An 18,611-nucleotide genomic window follows, 5' to 3' on the forward strand; every position below is an offset into this window, starting at 1 on the left:
AGGCTTAACTGGAGAAGATTAAACTGAAAAATAGTGATGAGGGCTTGTTGCTCTTCACGTTAAATAAGCCCATCCACTAGACAAACTGGGTCGAATTCTATTTGAACCAATCTTATAAAATCACAATCAGATCAAACGACTGATTATCCAATTAGATGATTTTATTTTTCTTAAAGTGCAAGAGTTTCCATTTTCTATTTGATAATTCAATCTCACTTAACGCCTAAATACATTGTCTGAAGCTCAATAGACAGTGTTTTTACTTCACTCCTCAAAGTCTGGCTCTGCAGGCTTCTGCAATGGGTTCACAACACCAGAAGTTTACGGAGATTGCCTGGAACTGACACTTTGTGTTTGCAATTTGTTATGTCTGGAAAAGTAGGGTTGACGCAGAGTCTTGTCAGCATAAGTAGTCATAGCTTAGGTAAGTCCAGCAGCCGTTCAGATGCAGCCACGTTGCATGATGACTCAAGCAGCATGCTCCTGCCAGTGCAGTAAGTGCGCGCCAGGCTGGTGAAAGGCTGAGGGCGATCCCTGTGTCCAATCCTTGCAAAAGTCGAGTAAATCACTCGAGCAGGTGAGCAACGGGACACTAAGAAGGATTAGCACAGCAATCTGACTCACTCCCTAATTTAGTAATCATTACCTCAATTCATCCCACTATAAATAAAGGGATCCTCTCCCATTTGTGGGATTAGCTAATTTCTCTCTAAAAAAGCATACATATATTCTCCCTCTCTTTTGCAATCTCTTGTACATCAGCTCGCTGAACGTGACATGACCTCAATATATCAATACAACATCAGTGGACGTAGGAGTCGCTTGTTTAAGCATCCGAATCACTTTAAATATCGTTCCCCATCTCTTATCCATTCTCATATCCCCATTCACGTGTGTCTTGTGGGTCAGCTTAGCATTTCACACGTGCATTTAGTTGGTGTCAAAATCAAGCATCAACACAATTAGACTCGGCATACTTGTCCCGGAATGTGATCCATTTCCAACCAATACAACACAACACAACACAACACAAATCCAAGCTAAATTCGGCCAACACAAATATTGGAGTTCAAGTCACTTACTTGCAATTTTTGGATCAAGACAAGTAGAAACACTTCAAGCATAAAGGATTGCTCCATCAACTTGAGTTGATTCACGACCAAATCCCCTTGCCAAGACTTGGATAAAGAATGCACACTCAAGAACACACAAGTTCTCTCAAATGGATAAACCAAATTTCAATATATTTTATTAACTAAATGTTACAATAAAATAGTTGCCCTTATATGAGCAAATACAAGGCTAAATAAGTAATTGACAAATATAATAAAAATGAAATTAAACTTAACTAATATTATAAGCCATTCATTCAAAAAACAAGGTCATGCCTATTTAATGTAAAGAGACATAATCCCCTAATTCTAGGATCTATGTCTTTAATCACCCCATTAGTTGAAATAAGCTCGCTTTATTAGATCAAAACTCGATCAATGATCTTAATTAATTCTACTAATAAAGGTATAAGAGTTTGGTTCTTGAGAATCTAGCAAATGGATCCAATAAGGGTTCATGTGGATCTTCCCCTTTGGAATGAGACTTGGGTCAGATTGGACAACTTTAACACTTGGGCTTCTTTCTCGGTGCGCTTGAGCTTCCCTTGTTGAGCTTGGGCTTGGAATGGTTTGGGCCAAAATGTTTGAATTCTCTCCCTCCTTGGAACTTGCTTGGGTCAAATTTCATCCATTGCATTCCACATTCCACAATCCAAATGTTTTAGGACTTTGAGTGAAATTCTTCAATCCAACCGAATTAGCAAGTGTTTTAGAACTTGTAATTCCTTGTCCACTCATGTTTACAAGTGTTTTAGGACTTGTAAACGTATCATAATGATACCACTGAGGGCATTCCAGGCTCACAATTCCTTGATTTAGCTGCTTCTTTTAACTTCTTATGCCACTCCACGTAACTTGAACAAAACATGCACCCCATGCTCTCTACTAGTGTGAGTAGTATGGGTGATCAAAGAATGGATTAGAACCGGAACTAGCGGTTACCCGGGGTTTGGTTCTGGTTCTTACCCGAACCGTCTTCAACGAGTAGGTTTCGGTTCCAAATTTTTGGAACCAGAACCGGACCGAGACTACTATAAAATAAAATTAAAGAGTAGGGGGATTAATAAATTTTTGTAGAAAAAGTAATGTGAATATATTTATATTATATTTTTATAACATTTAAAGTAATGTTGTTTGACTTTTGAGTATCTAACTTTACGAAGTATGGTTTTGTAATTTTGAATTTATAATTGTGTAATTTTATTTTTGTTAACAAGTGCCAGGTAGGGGTGTATTTGTAAGTTTTAAGGGTTTTTTTGCCATTTTAAAGTGTCTGAATGTGTGCCTAGTTGTCTACTATGCAGTCTCCTAAATTGTGATGCTACAATTCTCTGTCCTCAGCTATAAGATAATGCCTCTACTTGGTAATGACTTTGACATTGCGTGTAGACGATGGAAGTATGATCTGTGACGCGGTCCAAGGCCCATGTCAGCAACTCCTCGCTGCAAAAACATCCAGGGCCAATCCAGTATGAGTCGAAGAATCCTGTACGGCCCACCATTTTTAGTGTAGGAATCAAGATGACCACGAATAATGAAGAGCATTTGATTGACAGATCGCCTTCACGCCACAAGGAACATGCCTTTGGTTACCAGTACAGGCTTTAGCCTCTCACATATCAATCTAGCATTGTTTTATTCATTTTTATCAAACAATGGAACCTTGTTCAACAAACTCAAGTTTGTTATCGGATGAGGATTCTTACTTGTAGTCAAAGATATATCAAATAACTTACGTTTGACTAGATTGAGACAAAGGTGGCGCTTGATTTCTCTGCGCAAATCCGTTGGAAGGCCTTGGAGAATGGCAGCTTCATCAAATCCTCTTGGGCACCCGCTTGTATTGGTTGTATTACCGAATAATGCCTTAGCCTGGAGGTACTGCCTGTGCTGCATCCATTGTTCTGTATCGCTTCTCTTGATCATCCACTCTTCTACACGAATGGTTGCGGATTCTGGTATCTTTGTTCATTTAATGTAATGTCAGTATCACACATTACCTTATACTAACAAAAACTAAAGATTATATATATAAAGATAAAATTCAATCAACATACAGGCTATAGCTATGAGAATTCTGAGAGAAATTTTCTTTAGCAATGTATGAGGCCAAAGCGTCCAAAGAAATTTCACTTTTCTGATTTGAACATAGGATCCAAGCAACTTACATTATTAATTCCAATAAATGGGTATATTAAGTGCTTCTTTGGAGATATGATTTGCTGGACTTACTTGCAATTCCCAATGAGCATTCCAAAGAGAACCAGCTTGCAATGACAATGGTGAAAAGTATTTCTACCATATAAGTTCTTGTAGATGAGTTTGTGCGTTGGCTGCATTTATTCATTAAAAAAATTATCAGTAACATGGGCATTAACAGGAGTTCCGAACTGTTTATGGGGTACTTGGTATTTCAATGGCGGAGAGTAAGAACTGTTCAATATTCTATGTTGAAATGTAATAACCTCAGGCTAGTAGAAAATGAAAGAAACTGAGTGAACAAGAAGATTTGCAAGAACAGGTTACAAAGGTCAGTCCCATTTATCATACATCATTTCTCCCTTAAGTATGGAATGAATCAAAACCAAATTTTGTGTTTGAAACTGATTTCTCCATTAAGCAATAGAATTATGAACGCCAGGTTTCGAAGTAAACTAACCTCAGGTTCTTTAAACCCTACCATAGACAGTAAAAGTACTTATTGAAGAATGCCGTGCCTGTAATATTGTGCGCTGCATCACCATATATATTAAACTGAGCTTTTACATGTCAGATTAAAAAAAAAAGTTTTTAACTAATAGCATTGAAGAATCCTGTTTCACAAATCACAATACTTGGAGGGTTTGATCGGTTTGATCGGTATCTGAAAACAGTTTACAAAAATTAAATTCTTACTCTGAATTTTAAGATATATTCAAACACAGTATTATTGATGAAATTAAAATAATCTCTAATTACTAGCTTATAAAAATTACTTTGTTTAATATTCACAAAGTATGTTTTTAGAAACCAAAACGTATTTCCTTCTTTTAATATAATAAATAAAAAACTAATTTTAAATAACGACTCCAAATTATCAACGTGGTTATGTTTGTCGTCCATGGGATATTTTTTTTTGAAAGAAAAAATTTATGTAATCCAATAATAGAAACTTATCACTATCTAATTAGAAGTTATCAGTATCCGATTCTTCTGATTCATGGTTAAATTTTTATAAATGCTTATCTCAAAAGTGCTATCAGCCTATCAGGTTAAGATAATCATACACATAAACTTAAAGGACGCAAGAAATATAAACAAGAGAAACCTGAAAACTCAATAAAAAAAAAAAAAACGGAAAGCCAGTGAATTTATTTTCTGAAAAGAAGGAAAAAAGGAAAAAGAAAAATCTAAACAGGTGGCTTCACTTGTATCCTATATGTTAAACAATAATTCTGAAAAAATCTCTATTCTGTGTAGCAGAAGCACTTCTTTCAAGCATGACTTATGATTCCCAAGCTTAGCAGATGCATCAAGACAAAGCTGCATTGCCTGTGTTAAAAAGAAAACAATTTAGAACCATAGGGCCCATCAAACTCTTTTAACTCGAGTTCATGAAATCACTTTTGTATGATGAAGAAAACAGCCGGCATACCTCGTTGAACTTTGATGTTGACCATTCCCCAGTAACGGTTAATTGTGTCACTTCATAACGAGAAGCATGCAAGCAATCATTAGGCTTCCATCTGGGTAGCTTCCTCCTCCAAAACAGGATCAATCAGAAGATTTTTCCCTAGGCATGACTAGGAACCAAAAACACAATATTTGTGAGGATTGATTGAGATAATTGATTCGATTATAATATATGAGGAATTCAAATGTGAGATTTTCAGACAATAAGAGAACTCAACTAAAAGGTAACAAAAAAAAAAAAAAAAGACAAAACTAGCTTAAAGTACGGTCACAAATTTGTTGTAATCATAGCTTCGAGAGAAACAATTCATATTATTTCAAAACTCTTAAGAAGTGAACACTATATTGTGGCTGCAACCAACCACTATTACTAGCACTGCTATTAGCAACTGCAACCACCAAAGCAGATGCAAAACCATCACTCTTTCCTCTCTTCATTAGATTTTCATTTTGCCACTATAATCATCTTATATTGAATTAAACAAACGATTAGGCCAGCATATTGTCACTAATGGTTCTACTCCACTAGCACTATCAGAAAATTGTTGTGAAAGTTGCCCAGCAAGTAGATGTCTTCTCTTATTTATTTATTTTTTTTCCCTTTTTCCTCACCAGAAACATAAGATAACAGAATTACTTCTCTAGTATGCATGTCCAATGGTGCCTCATTATCAGTTGATCCTCAAGTTAATCGATTCAACTCGATGGAAAATAACTCAATCCATACTCTGTTAACTGAACCCAAACACTAGCCATGATAAAGAAAGAAAAAAAAAACTTCATAGAAATCGCACATTCAATCCTTGATGGTTAGGCTATAAGCCAAAGTCCATCCTTTTTATATATCAGATACACAAGAAAGCAGGTAATGACTGGCAGAACCCAAAGCTGCGAATGGAAGACATAATGACTAATATATTAGGTATGGCTACCAGCAACATTTGTTCCCCAATAAATAATTCTATCCAGACTTCCATATATTTTTTTTTCCTAAGAATTAATAGTTGGTTTGCATATCTGCAAAAGTACAGCGCTTGACCAAGAAAGTGAAAGAAGAAAACTTCAATAATTCCAAGGAACATTGTTTAGAGGCACACAACACAAACTTGAGTTGCATAGAAAAAGTAAAAAGTTCCATGTGTCTGTGAAAGATGCAACCACAGAAACTGAGGCAACAAGGTCATACATCATAATACCAGCATCTGCAAGGGCAGACTAGCACATGATACCACAACAGGGAGATCACCACAATGAAGAATGTAAAGCTATCAACTCGTACAAAACACCAACATATAAAAGAGAACCTATTTTCTTAATACAGGACAAATGCCCAACATAATACAGGATATAAGAAGCTATAGAGACTGAAAGCATTATTAGATAGCATTTCCTCATATCTAGATATGGCCTCTGATTTTAAGATTATTTTATTACTGAAATGAATCCAACCCTTTTCCAAGATGTCTACTGACCCATCCAAAGCAAGTTTAGCCAATGTTGACAAACTTTCCAAAAATAAATTTCATTTTCATATTGAGAACACATATGTAGTCCATTTGGTATTTTCTCAAAATAAGATACAAGATTTTTTTTTTTTTTTTATCTGGTAAAAACCGATAAACTAAGATCATTTTAGATTATTTAATTCATTATCAAAGACTAGTAGCAAGATCAATAACTTGTTAGAAGTAGAAAAATTAAAGGAAAAAGAAAGTTAAAAGATAAAAGATTTGAGTAAGAAAATTAGATAAAAAGCACAAAAAACTGACTTAAATCGAAGGCCACTTCATCCTTAATTTTAGTCATCTATGAACACCTGAACAGGTCTTATGCAAATTCTTATGCATCAGAAAAATTATTATACGAAGATTAGTAAAAACAGTACGAATGTAGCTCATGACTAGATAAAAATATAAAAAATACGGAAAAAGGTTACAACTAAGATAAACCTATATGAAGCTCATTTGAACTCCTTAAACCACTTCTTCTTTGCTCTTACTTTCTTTTTCTTTTTCCAGGATGAAAAATTTAAGCACACTTCTTCTAGTGATAGACTCAAATTCAAATGTCAATGCAATTGTAAACTTACGGCCTCCAGATTCCAACACCAATGCAAAACATCAACTGTGTCTTAGGGAAGTTTCCACTATTATACACCCTCCAAAGCTTTATGATAGCTGAAAATTCTTTGTGGTCTGATCCCTAAGTAGTTCAAATTAGATCCATAATTAGGAGAAACAAGAAAATTTCATAAAATACACCGATGACAGTTCTACATACCTGTCCACGAACTGGTGCAGCAAAAGTTGTATACGACATACAATTTAACCGACCTATATCACTGTACATCATTGCTCTTACTTTCCCTTGGCCCAAATCTGAAATGAATTTATAGAGACAAATCATCCAATATACACACCCTAGACATATTACATTGCCTGCCCACATAAAGCCTACTACCACAATAGAAGTAAAATTTGCGGAAAAGTGCCCCAAACCACAGAAAAACCATTTCTACCTAAACTATGTGACATAATTTAGATCAAGGAAGATACGAACATAAAGTATAGGATATACTCACACTGACACAATCACCTTGGTATTCCAAATTCTGCATAGCAGATCCAGCGGCAGAATTCACAGCACCAGTCCGGAAACTGTAAATCACCACAAGACAGTGTTTTCTTCAAGAAATCATAAATTGCAACATAATGTCATAGCAATCCACACACCCAAATTAAAAAAGCCCAAAACACAAGCCCTATTTTCTATAGCACCAATTATATAAATTTCAATGTTCTTTAAACTCCAAGGCAATCTTTCATGTCAAATAAATGATTTGGTCCCGACATATACAGTTTATATAAGGAAACTGAAACATGTTAACAATTAAAAGAATTACAACTTGCATGCTCACCAATTCAAACATATCATCAAATATTAAAAGAAGGGGAGACAAGACCAATATAGAGCATATTGTCACAACCCCATGTAAATTGCAATTGACTAGTTCCAAATGGTCAGTTGTACCATGAATACTGAACCAAAACACTATGAAACTAACCCGGGCCCACATTAAAAACCAAAAAGAGACTAGACGTGCATGTCCCACATAATTTCCATCTTTAAACACACCTCAACTACAAATCCCCACAAATGGTAGAAAACTAAAACTAGAGGAAAAAGGAGTATATAGCCAATCAATAAACACTTGAATATGAATAAACAGCTCATCTTGCAACAGTCATTTAGTAAGACTGATACAAATCACAAACTGTCCAAGTAAGAAAGGAAATCATATAAGTTAAGCTTTAAATGCCAATGCATATAAGCTTTTTGATGATTGTTTCATTAAGCATCAAAACTACAATCTCTAATAGTTTTATGCACAACTCGACATCTCTTTAATCCTAGTCCCCAATATCCACCTCTGTTACATTAAATTTGTATGAAATCAAGGAATAAAAGGACATGTAGCTCGGATTTGAACAGCTTAGCAGGAAGTCTCTTGTCATTGGTCACTGCAATAGAGGACCGGATTCTAATCCCACTTCCACAAGGAGAGGGACATTGAACACTAAAAGGTGTAGGAACAAAACCCACTCGCATCCATACATAAAACACCATTATAAAAAAGTGATACTCTTGAACCCAAACTGAACATAAATAATATTGAAAATCCTAATTGGTACATATAAAAATCCAGACAACAATAGAGAGTTTGGAGTGTAATGTAATAAGACATGGCCGGCCCTTTCATACATACTAAATAAGCATCGTTAATGCATGCACTTGAAGAACAGACAGGAAATACATTTCTGCCAATGTAATGCAAAAAATAAAAAAAAAATTCAAATGCAAAGTGTGATCAAACAATTCAACAATAGTCTAGTCTACTTATATAACTATTCAAAAAAGTGTTCACCTACACAAAACAAAACAGGCCAAGAATGAATAATAAAATTATATATATATTAAAAGCACATAAATAAATAAAAATTAAAAAAAAATTTAGGAAATAAAAGAAACAAGTAAAGAAAAGAGTGGGCTTACCGCGGTCTACACTGCTGAAAGGCACGAGAGTCGGGTCGTAGCCAGTCGACATCAGACCGTGAAAATAGATGGTCGGGTTTATTGGTCGGGTCAATCGGAGAGTAAGTTGTTGAAGCTGCACCGGTTTAGCAGCCATTCTCTATTTCTTCTGCTTCTCAAGCAGTTCCAACATTCACGACTTGCACAGACGCAGATCCAATCCAAAGCTAACCCACTAATCATCACCAACCATCATCAGATCCAAAGCCAAATACCACAAATATGACTCAAAATTCCATCGACTTTGAGAGATAGAAGAAAAGAGAAGAGGAGAGAAAAGAAAAGCAAAGAGGGAGAAGGAAAGAGATGGAAGAGCGAAGGAGAAGTAAGAAGAAAGGTGAAGAAGAAGGAAAAAGGAGGAGAAGAAAGACGAAGGAGAAAAGGAGAAAAAAGATGAAGAAAGTGTGGCGCTGGAGAAAGAAGATAGGGTGTGGCGCTGGAGAAGAAGATGGGGCTTAGTAGGAAGTCGGATAATTTATATTGGTAGAGTAAATCACATGTAACCCCCTGATACTTAAAAAAATAGCACTTATACCCTTTCGAGCCATTCAGGAGCCTATCGAGCTGAGTAGTGGGTGGTTCGTAACTCGGCTAGAGAGGGTACTCGAGCCGCTCGAGCTCAAGCTTCGGCTCGACAAAAGTCGAGCCAAACCTGGTTCGTTCGATCCGAGCAGCTCGAGAATACATCCCTAATTGAAGGCAGTAATTTATATTGAAAAAAAAATATTCCAATTAAGTAATATTATTTGCACAAATTATTTCATTATACAAAGTTATAGAATAAGGATTTATAATTTTGAGAGTTAAAGAATAGTAGTACAATATCGGAATTCTAAAATTACAATACTTTGTGTAATGGTAAAATGTCACTTCCAGGAATTTGAGGTGGCGCAAGAAAATGCCTGTTATGTTGGGGAATTTACGGAATTTCAGAATCAGTTTGATTTTAGAACTAGGTTTTCCATAATAAATTTGAATTTAATGTTACTGTTATGGAATAAAGAGTCAATTTTATATGGAGATTTCACAAGCTTTGGAAGTTTACAGACCGAGTCGACTCGTTAAGCGTTTCTTTCATTCTCTCCTTAAAAATGATAGAAGGATGAAAAAACTAATAAATAATTCTGTAAAATAGATCGATTGAAACTCATAGTTCTGAAGAGGGTCCGGGAGAAAACCCTGAAACTAGGCGGGTTAAGACCCGGATGATCCTAAAAAATTCCATGACTGTCAGATTGATATAGGTTCCGCAGAAGAACCTGACTTCTCCGATAACACATCCATGGGAACGAGCGAAGTCTCAGAATTTGGATCAATCGACATAGCCTTAGATGAACTACTTGAGCTAGTCCGGTTCCTTCGCGAACGAAGTTCAGAATCAACAAGGGAGTTTTTTGTTCGTAACGAGGGAGAGATAGAATGGAGTTCTTCACGAAGTTCGAGACAAAAAAAAGTTTCTCTATGGCCTCCTCGTTTTGAGACATTATGGCTTTTGGTGGTTTGAATAAAATTGCATCACACCATTCAACAAGNTTTTAAGGGTTTTTTTGCCATTTTAAAGTGTCTGAATGTGTGCCTAAGTTGTCTACTATGCAGTCTCCTAAATTGTGATGCTACAAATTCTCTGTCCTCAGCTATAAGAATAATGCCTCTACTTTGGTAATGACTTTGACAGTGCGTGTAGACGATGGAAGTATGATACTGTGACGCGGGTCCAAGGCCCATGTCAGCAACTCCTCGCTGCAAAAACATCCAGGGCCAATCCAGTATGAGTCGAAGAATCCTGTACGGCCACCATTTTTAGTGTAGGAATCAAGATGACCACGAATAATGAAGAGCATTTGATTGACAGGATCGCCTTCACGCACAAGGAACATGCCTTTGGTTCCCAGTACAGGCTTTAGCCTCTCACATATGCAATCTAGCATTGTTTTATTCATTTTTATCAAACAATGGAACCTGTTCAACAAACTCAAGTTTGTTATTGGATGAATGGATTCTTAACTTGTAGTACAAGATATATCAAATAACTTACACGTTTGACTAGATTGAGACAAAGGTGGCGCTTGATTTCTCTGCGCAAATCCGTTGGAAGGCCTTGGAGAATGGCAGCTTCATCAAATCCTCTAGTGGGCACCCGCTTGTATTGGTTGTATTACCGAATAATGCCTTAGCTCTGGAGGTAGCTGCCTGTGCTGCATCCATTGTTCTGTATCGCTTCTCTTGATCATCCACTCTTCTACACGAATGGTTGCGGATTCTAGGTATCTTTGTTCATTTTAATGTAATGTCAGTATCACACATTACCTTATACTAACAAAAACTAAAGATTAATATGATATAAAGATAAAATTCAATCAACATACAGGCTATAGCTATGAGAATTCTTGAAGAAATTTATCTTTAGCAATGTATGGAGGCCAAAGCTAGCCAAAGAAAATTTCACTTTTCTGATTTGAACATAGGAGTCCAAAGCAACTTACATTATATAATTCCAATAAATGGGTATATTAAGTGCTTCTTTGGAGATATGATTTGCTGGACTTACTTGCATATTCCCAATGAGCATTCCAAAGAGAACCAGCTTGCAATGACAATGGTGAAAAGTATTTCTACCATATAAGTTCTTGTAGATAGATTTTGTCGTATGAAGCTGCATTTATTCATTAAAAAAAATTATTAGTAACATGGAGCATTAACAGAGAGTTCTGAACTGGTTAATGGGGTACTTGGTAGTTCAAATGCGGAGAGTAAGAACTGTTCAATATTCTATGTTGAAATGTAATAACCTCAGGCTAGTAGAAAATGAAAGAAACTGAAGTGAACAAGAAGATTTGCAAGAACAGGTTACAAAGGTCAGTCCCATTTTATCATACATCATATTCTCCCTTAAGTATGGAATGAATCAAAACCAAAATTTTGTGTTTGAAACTGATTTCTCCATTAAGCAATAGAATTATGAACGCCAGGTTTCGAAGTAAACTAACCTCAGGTTCTTTAAACCCTACCATAGACAGTAAAAGTACTTATTGAAGAATGCCGTGCCTGTAATATTGTCGGCTGCTGCATCACCATATATATTAAACTGAGCTTTTATCATGTCAGTAGTTAAAAAAAAAAAAAAAGATTTTTAACTAATAGCAATTGAAGAATCCTTGTTCACAAATCACAATACTTGGAGGGTTTGATCGGTTTGATCGGTAATCTGAAAAACAGTTTACAAAAATTAAATTCTTACTCTGAATTTTAAGATATATTCAAACACAGTATTATTGATGAAATTAAAATAAATCTCTAATTACTAGCTTATAAAAATTACTTTGTTTAATAATTCACAAAAGTATGTTTTTAGAAAACCAAAACGTATTTCCTTCTTTTAATATAAATAAAATAAGAAAAACTAGATTTTAAATAACGACTCCAAATTATCAACGTGGTTATGTTTGTCGTCCATGGGATAATTTTTTTTTGAAAGAAAAAATTTATGTAAATCCAGTAATAGAAACCTTATCACTATCTAATTAGATGTTATCAGTATCCAGGATTCTTCTGCATTCATGGTTAAATTTTTATAAATGCTTATCTCAAAAGTGCTATCAGGTCAAGATAAACCATATAAACATAAACTTAAAAGGACGCAAGAAATATAAACAAGAGAAACCTGAAAACTCAATAAAAAAAAAAAAAAACTCGGAAAGCCAGTGAATTTATTTTCTGAAAAGAAGGAAAAAAAAAAGGAAAAAGAAAAATCTAAACAGGTGGCTTCACTTGTATCCTATATGTTAAACAATAATTCTTAAAAAAAAAATCTCTATTCTTGTGTAGCAGAAGCAGCTTCTTTCAAGCATGACCTCATGATTTCCCCAAGCTTAGCAGATGCATCAAGACAAAGCTGCATTGCCTGAATGTTAAAAAGAAAACAATTTAGAACCATAGGGTCCATCAAACTCTTTTAACTCGAGTTCATGAAATCACTTTTGTATGATGAAGAAAACAGCCGGCATACCTCGTTGAACTTTGATGTTGACCATTCCCCAGTAACGGTTAATTGTGTCACTTCATAACGAGAAGGCATGCAAGCAATCATTAGGCTTCCATCTTGGTAGCTTTCCTCCTCCAAAACAGGATCAATCAGAAGATTTTTCCCTAGGCATGACTAGGAACCAAAAACACAAATATTTGTGAGGATTGATTGAGATAATTGATTCGATTATAGTATATGAGGGATTCAAATGTGAGAATTTCAGACAATAAGAGAACTCGACTAAAAGGTTAAAAAAAAAAAAAGTTGCTTTGAAGAGAAACTCATTTTATTGATTTTTATCTGAAAAAAAAAAAAAAAGACAAAACTAGCTTAAAGTACGGTCACAAATTTGTTGTAATCATGAGCTTCAAGAGAGAACAATTCATATTATTTCAAGACTCTAAGAAGTGAAAACTATATTATGGCTGCAACCAACCACTATTACTAGCACTGCTATTAGCAACTGCCACCACCAAAGCAGATGCCACATCCATCACTCTTTCCTCTCTTTCATTAGATTATTCATTTTTCCACTATAATCATCTTAATATTGAATTAAACAAACGATTAGGTCAGCATATTGTCACTAATGGTTACTACTCCAGCAGCACTATCATAAAATTGTTGTGAAAGTTGCCTAGCAAGTAGATGTCTTCTCTTATTTATTTATTTTTTTTCTCTTTTTCCTCACCAGAAACATAAGATAACAAGAATTACTTCTCTAGTATGCAATGTCCAATGGTGCCATCATTATCAGTTGATCCTCAAGTTAATCGATTCAACTCAATGGAAAATATAACTCAATCCATACTCTGTTAACTGAACCCAAACACTAGCCATGATAAAAGAAAATAAAACAAAAAACTTCATAGAAATCGACAATTCAATCCTTGATGGTTAGGCTATAAGCCAAAGTCCATCCTTTTTTATATATCAGATACACAAGAAAGCAGGTAATGACTTGGCAGAACCCAAAGCTGCGAATGGAAGACATAATGACTAAATATATTAGGTACCAGGCTACCAGCAACATAAATTTGTTCCCCAATAAATAATTCTATCCAGACTTCCATATATTTTTTTTTTTTCCTAAGAATTAATAGTTGGTTTGCATATCTGCAAAAGTACAGCGCTTGACCAAAATGAAAGGTGAAAGAAGAAAACTTCAATAATTCCAAGGAACAATTGTTTAGAGGCACACAACACAAACTTGAGTTGCAAATAGAAAAAGTAAAAAGTTCCATGTGTCTGTGAAAGATGCATACCACAGAAACTGAGGCAACAAGGTCATACATCATAATACCAGCATCTGCAAGGGCAAGACTAGCACATGATACCACAACAGGGAGATCACCTACAATGAAAAGAATGTAAAGCTTATCAACTTGTGCAAAAGAAGTCTTATTGCCAGGCCAACACCAACATATAAAAGAGAACCTATTTTCTTGAATACAGGACAAATGCCCAACATAATACAGAGATATAAGAAGCTATAGAGACTGAAAGCATTTCCTTCATATCTAGATATGGCCTCTGATTTTAAGATTATTTTATTACTGAAATGAATCCAACCCTTTTCCAACATGTCTACTGCTACCCATCCAAAGCAAGTTTAGCCAATGTTAACAAACTTTCCAAAAATAAATTTCATTTTCATATTGAGAATACATATGTAGTCCATTTGGTATTTTCCTCAAAATAAAGATACAAGATTTTTTTTTTTTTTTTTATCTGGTAGAAAACCATGATAAACTAAGATGCATTTTAGATTATTTTAATTCATTATCAAAGACTAGTAGCAAGATCAATAACTTGTTACAGAAGGTAGAAAGGATTAAAGGAAAAAGAAAGGTTAAAAGATAAAAGATTTGAGTAAGAAAATTAGATAAAAAGCACAAAAAACTGAGCTTAAATCAGGAAGGCCACTTCAATCCTTAATTTTAGTCATCTATGAACACCTGAACAGGTGCTTATGGCAAGATTCTTATGCATCAAGAAAAATTATTATACGAAGGATTAGTAAAAACAGTACGAATGTAGCTCATGACTAGATAAAAATATAAAAAATACAGGAAAAAGGTTACAACTAAGATAAACCTATATGAAGCTCAATTTGAACTCCTTAAACCACTTCATTCTTTGCTCTTACTTTCTTTTTCTTTTTCCAGGATGAAAAATTTAAGCACACAAGTTCTTCTAGTGATAGACTCAAATTCAAATGTCAATGCAAATTGTAAACTTACTGCCTCCAGATTCCAACACCAATGCAAAAACATCAACTGTTGTCTTAGGGAAAGTTTCCACTATTATTACACCCTCCAAAGCTTTATGAAGCATAGATGAAAATTCTTTGTGGTCTGATCCCTAAGTAGTTCAAATATTAGATCCAATAATTAGGAGAAAACAAGAAAAGATTCATAAAATACACAGATGGGACAGTTCTACATACCTGTCCACGAACTGGTGCAGCAAAAGTTGTATAGCTGACATTACAATTTAACCGACCTATATCACTGTACATCATTGCTTTCTTACTTTCCCTTGGCCCAAATCTGAAATGAATTTATAGAGACAAATCATCCAGATATACACACCCTAGACATATTACATTGCCTGCCACAATAAAGCCTACTACCACAATAAAAGTAAAATAATTGCGGAAAAGTGCCCCAAACCACAGAAAAACCATTTCTACCTAAACTATGTGACATAATTTAGATCAAGGAAGATACGAATACATAAAAGTATAGGATATACTCACACTGACACAATCACCTTGGTATTTCCAAATTCTGCATAAGCAGATCCAGCTGCAGAATTCACAGCACCAGTCCGGAAAACTGTAAATCACCAACAAGACAGTGTTTTCTTCAAGAAAATCATAAATTGCAACATAATGTCATAGCAATCCACCACACCAAATTAAAAAAGCCCAAAACACAAGCCCTAAATTTTCTATAGCACCAATTATATAAATTTCAATGTTCTTTAAAAATTCCAAGGCAATCTTTCTATGTCAAAATAAATGATTTGGTCCCGACATATACAGTTTATATAAGGAAACTGAAACAATGTTAACAATTAAAAGAATTACAACTTGCATGCTCACTTCAATTCAAACATATCATCAAATATGTAAAAGAAGGGGGAGACAAGGACCAAATATAGAGCATATTGTCACAACCCCATGTAAAATTGCAATTGACTAGTTCCAAATGGTCAGTTGTACCATGAATACTGAACCAAAACACTATGAAACTAACCCGGGCCCACATTAAAAACCAAAAAAGAAGACTAAACGTGCATATCCCACATAATTTCCATCTTTAAACAACCATCAACTACAAATCCCCACAAATGGTAGAAAACTAAAACTAGAGGAAAAAGGAGTATATAGCCAATCAATAAACACTTGAATATGAATAACCAGCTCATCTTAGCAACAGTCATTTAGAAAAGACTGATACAAATCACAAACTGTCCAAGTAAGAAAGGAAATATCATATAAGTTGAGCTTTAAATGCCAATGCGTATAAGCTTTTTGATGATTGTTTCATTAAGCATCAAAACTACAATCTCTAATAGTTTTAATGCACAACTCGACATCTCTTTAATCCTAGTCCACAATATCACACTCTGTTACATTAGAATTTAGTATGAAATCAAGGGAATAAAAGGACATGTAGCATACGGATTTGAACAAGCTTAGCAGGTAAAGTCTCTTGTCATTGAGTCACTGCAATAGAGGACCGGATTCTAATCCCACCTCCACAAGGAGAGGGACATTGAACACTAAAAGGAGTAGGAACAAAACCCACTCGCATCCATACAATTAAAACACCATTATAAAAAAGTGATACTCTTGAATCCCAAAATGAACATAAAATAATATTGAAAATCCTAATTGGTACATATAAAAATCCAGACAACAATAGAGAGTTTGGAGTGTAATGTAATAAGACATGGCCGGCCCTTTCATACATACTAAATAAGCATGCGTTAATGCATGCACTTGAAGAACAGACAGAGAATACATTTCTGCCAATGTAATGCAAAAAATAAAGAAAAAAATTCAAATGCAAATTGTGATCAAACAATTCAACAATAGTCTAGTCTACTTATATAACTATTCAAAAAAGTGTTCACTCTACACAAAACAAAAACAGGGCTCAAGAATGAATAAATAAAATTATATATATATATTAAAAGCACATAAATAAAATAAAAATTAAAAAAAAATTTAAGGAAATAAAAAGAGACAAGTAAAGAAAAGAGTGGGCTTACAAGCGGGTCTACACTGCTGAAAGGCACGAGAGTCGGGTCGTAGCCAGTCGACATCAGAGCCAGTGAAAATAGATGGTCGGGTTTTATTGGTCGGGTCAATCGGAGAGTAAGTGGTTGAAGCTGCACCAGGTTTAGCAGCCATTCTCTATTTCTTCTGCTTCTCAAGCAGTTCCAACATTCACGACTTGCACAGACGGCAGATCCAATCCAAAGCTAACCCACTAATCATCACCAACCATCATCAGATCCAAAGCCAAATACCACAAATATATGACTCAAAATTCCATCGACTTTGAGAGATAGAAGAAAAGAGAAGAGGAGAGAAAAGAAAAGCAAAGAGGGAGAAGGAAAGAGATGGAAGAGCGAAGGAGAAGTAAGAAGAAAGGTGAAGAAGAAGGAAAAAGGAGGAGAAGAAAGACGAAGGAGAAAAGGAGAAAAAAGATGAAGAAAGTGTGGCGCTGGAGAAAGAAGATAGGGTGTGGCGCTGGAGAAGAAGATGGGGCTTAGTAGGAAGTCGGATAATTTATATTGGTAGAGTAAATCACATGTAACCCCCTGATACTTAAAAAAATAGCACTTATACCCTTTCGAGCCATTCAGGAGCCTATCGAGCTGAGTAGTGGGTGGTTCGTAACTCGGCTAGAGAGGGTACTCGAGCCGCTCGAGCTCAAGCTTCGGCTCGACAAAAGTCGAGCCAAACCTGGTTCGTTCGATCCGAGCAGCTCGAGAATACATCCCTAATTGAAGGCAGTAATTTATATTGAAATAAAAATATTCCAATTAAGTAATATTATTTGCACAAATTATTTCATTATACAAAGTTATAGAATAAGGATTTATAATTTTGAGAGTTAAAGAATAGTAGTACAATATCGGAATTCTAAAATTACAATACTTTGTGTAATGGTAAAATGTCACTTCCAGGAATTTGAGGTGGCGCAAGAAAATGCCTGTTATGTTGGGGAATTTACGGAATTTCAGAATCAGTTTGATTTTAGAACTAGGTTTTCCATAATAAATTTGAATTTAATGTTACTGTTATGGAATAAAGAGTCAATTTTATATGGAGATTTCACAAGCTTTGGAAGTTTACAGACCGAGTCGACTCGTTAAGCGTTTCTTTCATTCTCTCCTTAAAAATGATAGAAGGATGAAAAAACTAATAAATAATTCTGTAAAATAGATCGATTGAAACCCATAATTCTGAAAAGGGTCTGGGATAAAACCCTGAAACTAGGCGGGTTAAGACCCGGATGATCCTAAAAAATTCCATGACTGTTAGATTGAGATTCAATACTAATCGATATAGGCTCCGCAGAAGAACCTGACTTCTCCGATAACACATCCATGGGAACGAGCGAAGTCTCAGAATTTGGATCAATCAACATAGCCTTAGATGAACTACTTGAGCTAGTCCGGTTCCTTCG

General features: G+C 35.1%; 1 protein-coding gene and 2 pseudogenes across 1 annotated transcript; all 3 read right to left on the bottom strand.

The window, feature by feature from the left end:
- Positions 1-413: 413 nt before the first annotated feature.
- LOC116143655 lies at positions 414-10,199 on the bottom strand (annotated as a pseudogene).
- A 201-nt stretch (positions 10,200-10,400) lies between these two features.
- LOC116143667 lies at positions 10,401-11,495 on the bottom strand (annotated as a pseudogene).
- Positions 11,496-12,555: 1,060 nt separating this feature from the next.
- Positions 12,556-17,695, bottom strand: LOC116143800 (exosome complex component RRP41-like). Its single transcript, XM_031429262.1, has 7 exons — positions 17,185-17,695; positions 15,662-15,740; positions 15,350-15,452; positions 15,144-15,264; positions 14,166-14,254; positions 12,883-13,032; positions 12,556-12,777 (listed from the first exon to the last, which is right to left on the bottom strand). Exons 1-7 carry the CDS (start codon positions 17,324-17,326, stop codon positions 12,688-12,690), a joined length of 774 nt encoding a protein of 257 aa, XP_031285122.1. The 5' UTR covers positions 17,327-17,695; the 3' UTR covers positions 12,556-12,687.
- Positions 17,696-18,611: the final 916 nt, after the last annotated feature.

The sequence above is a fragment of the Pistacia vera genome, unplaced genomic scaffold (genome assembly GCF_008641045.1).
Source record: "Pistacia vera cultivar Batoury unplaced genomic scaffold, PisVer_v2 Contig1133, whole genome shotgun sequence".
NCBI lineage: Eukaryota > Viridiplantae > Streptophyta > Magnoliopsida > Sapindales > Anacardiaceae > Pistacia > Pistacia vera.